This window comes from Cygnus olor, chromosome 2, assembly GCF_009769625.2.
Source record: "Cygnus olor isolate bCygOlo1 chromosome 2, bCygOlo1.pri.v2, whole genome shotgun sequence".
In the NCBI taxonomy this organism is placed as follows: domain Eukaryota; kingdom Metazoa; phylum Chordata; class Aves; order Anseriformes; family Anatidae; genus Cygnus; species Cygnus olor.
In genome coordinates, this window is record NC_049170.1 from 48,166,435 (window position 1) to 48,178,954 (window position 12,520).

General features: G+C 40.4%; 1 protein-coding gene across 3 annotated transcripts in view; it reads left to right on the forward strand.

Moving 5' to 3' along the window:
* RECK (reversion inducing cysteine rich protein with kazal motifs) overlaps positions 1-12,520 on the forward strand; it is a 61,124-nt gene that overhangs the window by 12,468 nt on the left and 36,136 nt on the right. For 2 of the 3 annotated variants that reach the window (XM_040549833.1, XM_040549831.1), the window contains exons 4-5: positions 563-599; positions 6,821-6,906. In XM_040549833.1, coding sequence (XP_040405767.1) covers positions 563-599; positions 6,821-6,906 — 123 coding nt within the window. Of the gene's footprint in view, positions 1-302; positions 368-562; positions 600-6,820; positions 6,907-12,520 lie in introns of all 3 variants that reach the window. The other variant, XM_040549834.1, reaches the window with a different exon arrangement.

A 12,520-nucleotide genomic window follows, 5' to 3' on the forward strand; every position in this document is an offset into this window, starting at 1 on the left:
TTTTTTCCTGCCCTCTCCCCACCCCACCAAAAAAAAATATGTATTTACATAATTCTTATGCTTGATACCCTCAGCCACTTAGGTCATTTAGCAGGACCAGAAATGCTTCGGGGTGAGGGGAAACCCAGCAGATCCTACTTTCCCTGAAGCTGTCTATCTCTGGGGAACCTTAAAACCTCTTTGTTTTATTTTGCGTATGGCTTGATCTTGTTATTTAAAATAAATGGTGGAAAGGAGTGATAGGGTAGCAAGCTTCTCAACAGGTCTTGGTTCAAGATAAATCTTTCTCTTTGTCTAAACAGTTGCTACTTGATACTGTAAATACTGGAATACTGGTGGAAAAAGTTGACTACCTAGCATAGGTGAGGTAAGCACAGTATGGTCTACACCTACAAAAATGCTGCTATTGATTATATGTTCTGGACATGGCAATCTTCTTGTCAAAGCAAATGTTACGTAGGTTGGAAGAACTGTTAAAACTGAAAATACTGGGGTTTTTTGTCTGTTAGAAACTTTTTTATTTTGTAGACTTACTTTTGCTTATTTGCATTTCACTTTCCAGGGAGAAGTGTGGGGTTGTATAAATTCTTCATTGCCAGGTAAGAAATACCAGTTTACCACTGGATTGCGTTGGTTTTTCACCAAATGTGTGTTTCAGTGTCTACCACCTGCACCCATAGATGTTATGGTAATTTAACTTTCATTGTTTCCATTATAAACTGTATTTTGATTCTAGTTTCTTTTAATCTACACTGGGTTACCTCTGCATCTTTTTCTTCTAATGCTTCTTTTCTTTTCCTGGTTAGAAAACATTGAACATGTTTTGTATGATTAAATGTGTGTGTTTCTGTGATGTATCCAAGAAATATCACAGTTTCTTTCCTTTAAAGGCTTTTTATTATTTTTAGTTTCAGTATACCTTAACCTGATTTATAAAATCATGGATTGTTGCAACTTTGTTCTAGCTGCGGTATCATGTAGAAAAAAACTGAGTAATGGGGAGAAAAAGTGAAAACCAGACAAACATAATTTAAGAAATGTGGAGGCTAAGAACAAGAACCAGAATGCTTGGTTCAGGCAGATTTATAAGATTAAAGCATAAGTTTTGAGACAGGACTGTTATGTTAAAAGGCGAGACCAAAACCAGATGAACTTGGTCTTAACTAGTATTCTTGTATCATGTGTCATTTCTAGAAGACTGAGTGAAATTAGCATGCTATGGGTTGAAGTGGCAGTGAGTAAAGAGGAGAATGTAGTAATTTTACATCTACTCAGATTTCTGCCACTGTTTCAGAGGCAAACTTGATTCTACTGCATGCAGAGACATTTGCTTTCTTAGGTGTAAGTAAAACTAGTAAAATCTGTAATATCTTTTGGAGTTGTGGTAATTTTATCTCACCTAAAATCAGATAAATTTTGAGCTGCTGCTGCTGTGGCCTCACCTTGAGTACTTGGAGTTTTGGGCACCACGATACAAGAAGGATATACAACTATTACAGAGTGCCCAAAGAAGGGCAACAAAGACGGTGAAGGATCTAGAGGGAAAGATGTATGAGGAGTGGCTGAAGTCACTTGGTTTGTTCAGCTTAGAGAAGGATGAGGGAAGACCTCATTATGGCCTACATCTTCCTCCTGAGGGGTGTAGAGGGGCAGGCACTCATCTCTTCTTTCTGGTGACCAGCAATAGGACCTAAGAGAACAGCATGAAGTTGTGACAGGGGAATCTCAGACTGGATATTGAGAAAATGTTCTTCACAGAGAGGGTGGTCAGGCACTGGGACAGGCTCCCAAGGGTAGTGGTCACAGCACCGAGCCTGACAGAGTTCAAGTGTTCGGCCAATGCTTTCAGACGTATGGTCTGATTTTTGGGTGGTCCTGAGTGGAGCCAGGAGTTGGGCTCAGTGATCCTCGTGGGTCCCTTCCAACTCAGGATATTCTGTGATTCTGTGCTTCTATAAAACCCATTCTTCACTGAAGCTTAATAGCCACACACAAATGAGTGGTAATGGATTTACTGTAACTGAGCAATGCACGTTTTGGTTTGAAATTTAGGTTTGTGTAAGCAAGCAAAAAAGCATTGGGAGTCTTTGTTAATGAACCACTCCCAAATTGTCTTCTGAGCTTTCTGAATTGGTGTGAGGCCTCTCAGTGTCTTTGTGGTAGGATTTTATTATCTTCTCATTTATGAAAGAAAACTACTTCAACGGTGATGTAAATCTTTTTTTTTTATAATGTTTTCATAGGCAAACTGTTGAGGCATGTACTAGGTAAGTGGACAGTGGAGGTAGATTGAAAACTGGCTGAACTGCTGGGCTCAAAGGTTTGTGATCAGTGGCACAAAGTCCAGTTGGAGGCCAGTACGCTAGGGGTCAGTGCTGGTTCTAGTCCTGTTATTAATGTTTTCACTAATGGTGGGACAGAATGCAACCTGCACATGTTTGCAGATGATACAAAACTGGGAGGAGTGGTTGATAAGCCAGTTACTTGTGCTGCCATTCAGAGAGATGTTGACAAACCAGAGAAAGCTGGCAAACAGGAACATCATGGGGAAAAAGTGTGAAGTCCTGCAGCTGGGGAAGACCCCCATGCTCCACAGCACACTGGGAGCTGACCAGCTAGAAAGCAGCTTTGTAGAAAAGTGCCTCGGGATCATAGTGGACAACAGGTAGAACATGTACCAGTGATCTGCTCTTGTAGCAAAGAAGACCAACAGCACCTGGGCTGCATTAGGAAGAACGTTGCCAGCAGATCAAAGAAGGTCATGTCTTGTCCCCTTTTCAGTATTGATGAGACCACACTGGGAATTCTGTGTCCAGTTCTGGGCATCTTCATACAAGAAAGACAGGAATAGACTGGAACAAGTCCAGCAAAAAGCTCCTTCAAGGTGTCCATGTAAGATGATTAAAGGACTGGAACATTACTGGGATTGGAACATGATACGAGGACAGGCTGAGGGCTGGGATTGTTTATCCTTCTCGAGAAGAGTAAGTTGAGGGCAGATCTTATCAGTATGTACAATTACCGGATCATAGGGTGTAAAGAAGGTGGAAATCTACTCAACTTACTGTTACCAGGTATCTCAGTGACAGGACAAGAGTCAGTGAGGACAGATTGAACAATGGTAACTTCCAAATAAATATAAGAAAAAACTTTGCTGTAAGGAAGATTGAACAGTGGAAGAGGATGCCCAGAGAGGTTGTAGAGTCTCCAGCTGTGGAGGTATTCAAAACCTTATTGGACGTGGTCATGGGCAGTCTGCTCGTACTGAGGTTGCTATTAGCAGGATAGTTAGACTAAGCAATCGTCAGAGATCCCTTCCAACCTCAATAGTTCTGTGGTTTTCTCTCTGATTTTTCTCCTGTTTGACTACTTTCAATACAGAAAATATTTCATGATAGAGTTTACAGCACAGCCACAAACTGAGTTTTGACTGGATCATCATCTCTGATTATTTCATAATACAGCATCCACAATATGTTTTTACGCACAGATGCATGCACACGCACAATGATGATACAGCTATCTCAATGTTGCTGTTATCACACAGTTGTGGAAAATTGACCAGATAAACAGATGACTTCAATAGTTATTTTCTTTCTGTATGAAGTGCTTAGCTGTTTAGCTAACAATGTAGATGAAAACCTGGTTTACATATGGGTTTAAACGGCATCCTGTCATACCACGGTATATAGATAATTTGGGACTCTGCCTTATAATTTGCTGCTTGAGATACCCTTAGTGTATTCTCATAGATTGTCTTTTCTCCTCTTCCCTTTCTTCTCTGCTTGATATTACTGATTTCTGTTAACGTTTTGAAATTGTTTGATTTACCAGAAACTTCATCGTGATAGTTACCTTAAAATGTTAATATTCTCACAGCTACCGCTTGAGCTATCATTCCCTTTCACATTTTTTTTTCCTGCATCCTTAAACTGATTGTGATAGTGGTTTATAAACTTTCTTGTATGGCTCATCCTCACAAAACAGTACTGTTAAGTCATGTTTTATTGTCCTCGTCAATGCTGTGCTATAAGCCTCAAAATACTTAAGATTAGATGTTAAGGAATTTAAGTATTCTGTGATACAAAAAGAAGGTGAATACTAATCAGTGATTTAATGGAGAATTTCTTTTTAAAAACCACGAGTCTGTCGATGTTTGTTTATTAAAACTAGTAGGCCTACACTATGTGAATTATTTTGGGGAACTTGTCTAGGAAATGAAAGGTTCTTTGCCACCATGCACACATTATGTTATTGAAGAAGCTACTTACAAAGGGTGATTGAGAGGCTCCAGTTGAGAGGGTGGGGGGAGACTAGCAACCTATAATTCTAGATGGTAACTGTGTTCTGCTTTTAAGTTTTATCACTTTCTGTAAGCAGACTGTAGAAGACTTCATCAGAGAAATCAAAATTCTGACTTGGGCTTTCTTGTACACTTCTTGACACATGCAAATAAGCATACTTGTTCCTCGGTTTCTTCTTTTTCCAGCTCTTTTGTTCTCCTTTTCTGTTTCTTGGGGACCACTGTGATCCTGTTTCTCATATTTTCGGAGTGTGGCTTGATTATCTCATCACAAAATGTGTATCAGAGATTGCATTCCAATTTGTCACTTTTGTGCAGCTTTCTTCCACTGTTTCTGACTTCAATACCCTTGTGAAGGCTTCAATAAAGCTGTACAGATGGTTTTATCGTGTTTCACCTGGATATAGCTGGTTATTGGAACAGGTTTCTGGAAATCTTGTTCTCATATTGATTGCACATTATATTTAACGTTTCTTAGTTTTCTTTTACCTTAAAAGAATCTTTAGAAATAAACTTAAAATGTCAATATTACTAATAAATATGCTACTGACTATTACAGTTTTCACCGAACGGAGTTTATGTGTAGCTCCACTTACAAAAGTTGTGCAGAAACAAGTGCAATTTTTAGGCCTAAAATAGAAAGTAGTGAGTACCTGTTTTGGCAATTACCTGTAGATGTGTAGTTAAATATATGTGTGTGACTTGGAATTAGTTTAAAACGGTTCATCAACTCAGAATTTTTTAGCTTTGTTTACAAGCTGTTGATGTATCTACAACAACAGTTTTTAAACACTTTCAGAAAGATGCTCAATCTCTGAAAAACAAATTCCTTACCCTGCTTGTGGAAGTGGAAGGTGAGCTGAATTTGCGGTTGTTAATGGCCTTCCCTGCTGCTTTCAACTAGGTTGAATTGGAAAGGTGAGCCAAGACTCTGAGCAGAGGTAAAGAGGATTTGGACAATCTTCAAAAAGATCATTGTGTCACTGGTCTACAGTGCTTCCAGAAGGTCTGGCCTATTCAGATGATACAGTGCTACTTCAGGCTGACTGTAGTCAAGTTGCACTTCAAGCAGGCTTCATCCAAAAGTTGTTCTTCACCTTTGCCTCTCTGTACCTTCCACCTACTATGTCAAGCATTAATGTGTTAATTTTCATTTTAAAACAGTTAATATTTCAATTTGCTGGAAAATATGTTCATTTAGCTGAGGATTTTGCTGCTTCTTTATAAATTTAATATTAATGTATTTTCTTAATTTATCAGAATGTCATGAGACTGATACTGGTAAAGCAAAAGACAAATCCATTTCTATGCCAGCTGTGTTTGCAGAGCCAGCCAAGTGTTTTTTGTTCAAAGCAATTTTGTTCACAATACATACCTACCGGTGATTGTTTTCCATTGCTTGCAATGATTTTTGATGACTCTTTTTCCCAATATTTTCTTAGCATTTAAATTTAAGCTCAGTGGTTTATTACACCCAGCTCTGTCTCTTCTTTTCAAAGCTGGGCATCCCATTTGACTCTTCTAAGAAGGCATTTCTACAGGGCTTAAGAACTCTTATTTTTTTTAATTAAGCAACTGATTCTTTTACCTCCTCCTTCTTATTTCTACATAAAGGATACAATGTATGTGTGTCACGTTACGTTTATTAATAAAATAATGAGTGGTTCATTTGAGCTAAATGATTTTTTTTTGTTGTTGTTTAAAAAAAAAGTGTGCCATTTGCCACAGGTCCCAGTTTGCTGCATAGGTTAAACCTTCAGTGTAATTATTTCTGTCATAAATGTTATGTGAGGAAATAGGTACAGGAATACATTTTTTTTATTATTATTATTTGTGATGTCTTTAACACATTTGTGAATATAGATTAGGGGGATGAAACAACTTACTGCAGAAGATCACTTTTCCTGTGTAACTTTAAGATAAGAAATGTGGAAAATGGGAGTAGCAAAATAAAATAGAAAGAGAGAAAGGAAGATGAGAAACATTTATTTAAGACAATTCTGTATATGAAAGCGTGTTATTGGGGTAAAGAAACTACAGAGGAAGCTGGAAGAAAAATCAAGAAAGATATTCTGTTAGGGAGCTTGATAGGAAACTATAGTGCTATTGAAGCCAGTAAAAGGATGTGTCTGAGACAATGTTGTTTTTAACTTTTTTTTTTCCTATTGGTTTCTGTTAGCTTACACTTCACATTACATAAGTAAAATTATCAAACTGTGATGTTTTCAGTGAGCATATAAAATGGTTTGGATAAAACACCTTTAAATTTGGTGTATAGAAGGTACTTAATTGTCAAGTTCTACATTTATTAAGGCACGGACTTATTTTTCTTTTCTTGCTTAAAGTTGGTTTGTAATGACTTAATAAATTCTAATAAAATGTAATATGTAACTTGGCTTTTTAAACAAGAACATGAGTATCATATTTGAAAAGTAACATACTCGTGGGTAGGGAAGGAAAAATGATGGCACAGGATCTTTTACTACTGTAATATGTACTGTAATTTTATTTTTAAAGGAGTTCTGAAGAAGTCTGATGGTTGGGTTGGTTTAGGTTGCTGTGAGCTAGCTATTGCTGTGGAATGTCGGCAAGTATGTAAACAGGTAAGGCTTTCTAATTGTTTTTTCCATGGTTAATGTCAAATAACTCTGAATTCACCCTGTATGTGATCTTCAGGCATTTTTAATATTAAAATTAGATTATCACACAAGCTCTTTTTTTTTAAATTGCAAAATACAAGAAACTTCCCAGGAAGTACTACTGATGATAAATGTCAGCCACAAAGTTTCAAGAACCAAAAGAGAATTTACATGGTTAGAGTCAGTTTTCAATAAAAAAGTATGTTGTGGTTTAGCCCGGCTGGCAGCTAAACACCACACAGCCGTTCGCTCGCCCTCCCCCCTCCCTCTCTGGGATGGGGGAGAGAAACGGGAAAGTGAAGTCTGTGAGTTGAGATAAAGACAATTTATTAAGACAGGAAAATAATAATAACAATAATAATAATAATAATAGTAGTATTAATAATAATACTGTGTACGAAATAAGTGATGCACAATGCAATTGCTCACCACCCGTTGACCGATGCCCAGCCTATCCCCGAGCAGCCGGCCCCCCCCTCCCCCCGGCTAGCCACCCCTACATATTGTTCAGCATGAGGTCAGATGGTATGGAATACCCCTTTGGCCAGTTTGGGTCAGCTGTCCAGGGTCTGTCCCCTCCCAGCTCCTGCTGCATCCCTAGCCTGCTCACTAGCAGGACAGAGCGAGAAGCTGAAAAGTCCTTGGCTTGGTGTAAGCACTGCTCTACAACAATTAAAACATCAGCATGTTATCAGCGCTCTTCTCATCCTAATCCAAAACATAGCACCCTACCAGCTACTAGGAGGAAAATTAACTCTGTCCTAACTGAAACCAGGACAAAGTAAAAGCTGAAGTGTACTGTAGCTCCACAAAGGAGGCTTTGGCCATCCTGAAAATCCTGAAAAACTTTTACAAGATGGGCAAACCAGGGTACAAAGAAAAGCCCGAACAAAGCAATAAAAGTAGGGGGAAAAGCTTAATGTAATTAAATGTGATTCCTGTTCTGTAAGAGTACTGAAGTCAAATAGAGTCTGCCTGGTTTTTACTTCAGATATGTAAGAAGCACATGAGATTCTTGAGTGTCTTTCTACTCCAGTGGGATTTCATCAGGGTTAGCAGATCTGACTGGCTCTCTATTAGTGTAAAATACTAAAGATTAGAACCTTGTAAACGTTACCAACTGTGATGCTGCCGTGTGGTGGTAAAATTAACATTTAAGATTTGGGAGGTATGGCTAGGAAGTTTATCCTAACTAAAAGAATGTTCCTTTTGACTAAAAGCACAGTCTGTGATTGTTTCGACCCCCCGCTTCTGAGCTTAGATAATGCTGTATGTGCTGTTCCTAGACTCAACCAAGAGCCATCTCTCCATAGTGCCAAGCATGGCAGTTAACAAGCTAATGAAGGAGTCAGTCTCTCTTGCGAGCATGGGTACTTGACTTTGTTGACATTCAAATGGTTGTCTGGAGTCCAACCATCCAAGGGTACTTGACCTTATAAACATAAGGTTCAGGCTGGGTATCAGGAAAAGGTTCTTCACTGAGAGTGTGGTCAGGCACAGGGACAGGCTCCCCAGGGCGGTGGTCTCAGCACTGAGCCTGGCGGAGTTCAAGACGCGTTTGGATGATGCTCTCAGACATCTGATCTGGCAGATTATTTTTTTTGGTGGACCCAGGGGTTGGACTTGATGATCCTTGTGGGACCCTTCCAGCTTGGATATTCTGTGAAAACATAAATGATTGTTTGGGTAGACACCTGGCTTTGTTAACATTAGAATGTTTTTTCCTCACCTCTTAGTCAGTGCTCTGCAATTGCTTGGCAGAGAGCAAGGGAGTAGAGGGGAAGATGCTGCCCGAACACTCTCTCACTATTAGAATACTTAATGAAGCTTCTGTCTGACCTGTCCTGTGTTAGTATGTTACTGTAAAAGTCAGTCAAAGAAACTCTCTAAGACTCAATTTGGAGTTTTAGAAAGCAGGCATTCTTTAATTGCGGCACCGGACGCACAGGGGATCACTTCACCTAGTGTGTGCGCTGAATTATTCGAGCTACAGGAGTTACATACAATCAAAACATACATATTTATTATACGTATTTATTAGGTATCCAATAAATAATCAGTATATTCATACTATTTCCTGGAACTCATAAAAGTATGTAAATGTCCCTGATGTGTGTGCATTTGTTTCCACTGGTCTTTCAGGGGTTTCTGGTGGTTGTTGGTAGCCTTCCCTGCCATGTTTGCTGGTTGAACTCAATTCTTGCACATGCTCAGGTCATCTGCTTCTCTCTTATTATTTCAACTTAGACATGCATACTAAGAAAAGTCATTTACATGTCCAAGGACATGGGCATACCATGAGTTCCTCACCTGTTCTTTTCAGAAACCAAGCCTGGCTTATCTTGCCCCTCTTCCCTGTCCTGGGATACAATTATGTATGGTCTTACAGATAAGGCTAACTAATTAGTGAGTAAGGTAGCACCAGAGATACAAAGTTTCTAAACTTCCATCTATTTAACTAAACACAATAAAGGTTTGGCCTATCTGTTCATGAAACATTTCAGATTTTGTTCTATTATTCTGCCAGGGAGAGAACCATATGTCCTTCTGACTTGGTGCTAATTATGTACTTGAGTCATAGAATTATAGAATATCCCAAGTTGGAAGGGACCCATAAGGATCATCGAGTCCAACCCCTGGCACCACACAGGTCTACCCCGAATTTTAGACCATGTGACTAAGAGCACAGTCCAAATGCTTCTTAAACTCCGACAGGCTTGGTGCAGTGACTACATCCCTGGGGAGCCTGTTCCAGTGTGCGACAACCCTCTTGGTGAAGAACCTCTTCCTGATATCTAGCCTGAACCTCCCCTGCTGCAGCTTGACTCCATTCCCGCAGGTCCTATTGCTGGTCACTAAAAAGAATAGATTAGTGCCTGCCCCTCTGCTCCCCCTCATGAGGAAGCTGTAGGTTGCGATGAGGTCTCCCCTCAGCCTTCTCTTTTCCAGGCTGAACAGGCCAAGTGACCTCAGCCGCTCCTCGTATGTCTTCCCCTCTAGGCCCTTCACCTTCTTCGTAGCCCTCCTCTGGATGCTCTCCAACAGCTTTACATCCTTTTTGTACTGTGGTGCCCAGAACTGCACACAGTACTTGAGGTGAGGCCACACCAGCGCAGCGTAGAGCGGGACAATCACTTCCTTTGACTGACTAGCAAGGCCGCGCTTGGTGCAGCCCAGAAAATGGTTGGCCCTCCTGGCTGCCATGGCCCTCCTGGCAGCCCTGGTGGCTGCCATTTCTTCAAATGTGTCCTGAACTTTGGGTGCAACACTATTCCAGCCATGTCCTAACATGTCACTTGGGAAATGGAGCTAATCCACTCTAGTTTTGGTTTGCAAACATTTGGTGTGTGATTGCTGCTGCTATGCTCTATTTTGTTGCTTTGTAGTAGTAATTTATTAACTACATCTGTAGAGGTTGCAAAGCTGTCTTTGCTTTGGTTATGATTGTGGTGGTTTTACTCGGGTGGGCGGCCGAGCTCCACCACAACTGCTCTCTCACTCCCCCTCCTCAAAGAGGAATGGGGAGAATATACGATGAAAAGGGCTCAAGGGTTGAGATAAGGACAGGGAGATCACGCAGTAATTATGGTGACAGGCAAAACAGACTCAGCACAGGGAGATAGTAAGATTTATTACCTATTACTGACAAGCTAGAGAAGCGAGAAACAAAGGAAAGAAACTAAAAGCACCTTCCCCCCCATCCACCCTCTTCCACCTCCTCCCCAAGAGCGGCGCAGGGGAACGGGGGAATGGGGGTTATGGTCAGTCTATAGCGCTTCTCTGCCACTCCTTCTCGGTCATCTCGTCCCCTGTGCTGTGGGGTCCCTCCCACGGGATGCAGTCCTTGGTGAACTGATCTGGCATGGGCTGCCCACAGGCAGCAGCTCTTCGAGAACTGCTCCAGATATGGGTCCGTACCATGGGGTCCATCCCCCAGGAGCAAACTGCTCCAACCTGGGTCCCCCACATGCAGCAGCTCCTGCGAGGTCACCTGCTCCTGCATGGTCTCCTCTCCATGGGCTGCAGGTCCGGCCCAGAATCTGCTCCGGCAGGGGTCCTCCACAGGCCGCAGCCTCCGTTGGTGCAGGTCCACCTGCTCCACCATGGTCTCCCCGGGCTGCAGCGTTGAACCCTGCTCCACCGTGGTACTCCATGGGCTGCAGGGGGACAGCCTGCTTCACCATGGTCCTCACCACAGGCCGCAGGGGACTTCTGCTCTGGCACCTGGAGCACCTCTTCCCCTCTTTCTTCACTGACCTTGGCGCCTGCAAGGCTGTTTCTCACTCCTCTCACTCTCCCAGCTGCTGTGTGGCGCAGCATTTTTTTCCGTCTTAAATATGCTCTCACAGAGGCGCAAACATCACTTATTGGCTCGGCTCTGGTCAGCAGTGGGGCCCTTACCTAACATGGGGCAGCTTCTAGATTCTTCTCACAGAAGCCACCCCTATGGCCCCCTGCTACCAAAACCTTGCCACGTAAATCCACTACAATGATAAACATAATTTCTTGATATATATATATATATATATATTTACAGTCTGCATGAAAGTTCTTATTCTAAAACAATGCTAGTGGAAGGCAACATGTGACTTTTTCTAAGTTCTCTTCTTTTTTGCAGTGCTATATTTAGTGATGCAACATTGGAGTCACAGCCCCAAATAGATTTTTGTGCTTCTTCAAAGAGATTTTAATTTATCAGATGGAATAAAGTATGTTTACTCAGTCTTTGGTGTTACCATATCACTGTTTTGGTCAGGTGACACTTTTAAGCATAACACACAAGTTAGCAATTACCTTTTAAACAAAAATCTGGGAAGCATTTTCTGATTTTATATTTTTCAGCATATGCTTATGACTATATGTGACTATAAATATATTTTCAGAAACAAAAAGTATGCAGCTATTTGTTGTCATTCTTATAACTCAGTTCTGGAGCACAGATGTATTAAGATGCATTCACTATAGTATCTTGCACATTACCTGTGTAATCTTAGTCTTGAACCAGCAGCCTACTGCAAATTGTTGTCAAAATACAAAAAAAAAAAGGCTACCTCTACCAAAGAGCATATAGTTAGTTTAACCTATTTGATAACAGATGAGCAGTGAGTACACAAACAGTAGTGTGAAAAAAAGGTGAGGAGTAAATAAATGGAAAAATGGGGACAGAAATATAAAAGTAGTTCAAAAAATATTTTTGTTCTTCTGGAAATAATATGCATATATCACTCCAAATGTATTTGTTAGTAAAATTTTCAAATTTATCCTAACATTTACGTCTTTTCCAGATCTGATTTTAAAAAAAAAAAAAAAAACAACTTCCATTTATCATGTCCTATGAAATTCTGTTAATTTAATCTTATGATTGCTTTATCATTTCTCTTTATTCTCAAAATCGAATGCTGTATTGTTGATTGTAGACTATGCTGTCTCGGAATCTTGGCTGTATTTTGTTCTTGAGTGGACTCTGGTTGATGCATTTCACATGGTTTTGATTTAGACTAAAAAAAAAAAATACATACTTTGGCAAAACATTAAGGATAATAGGGAAATGCTTGGATACTAATTTTGATTCTTGAAA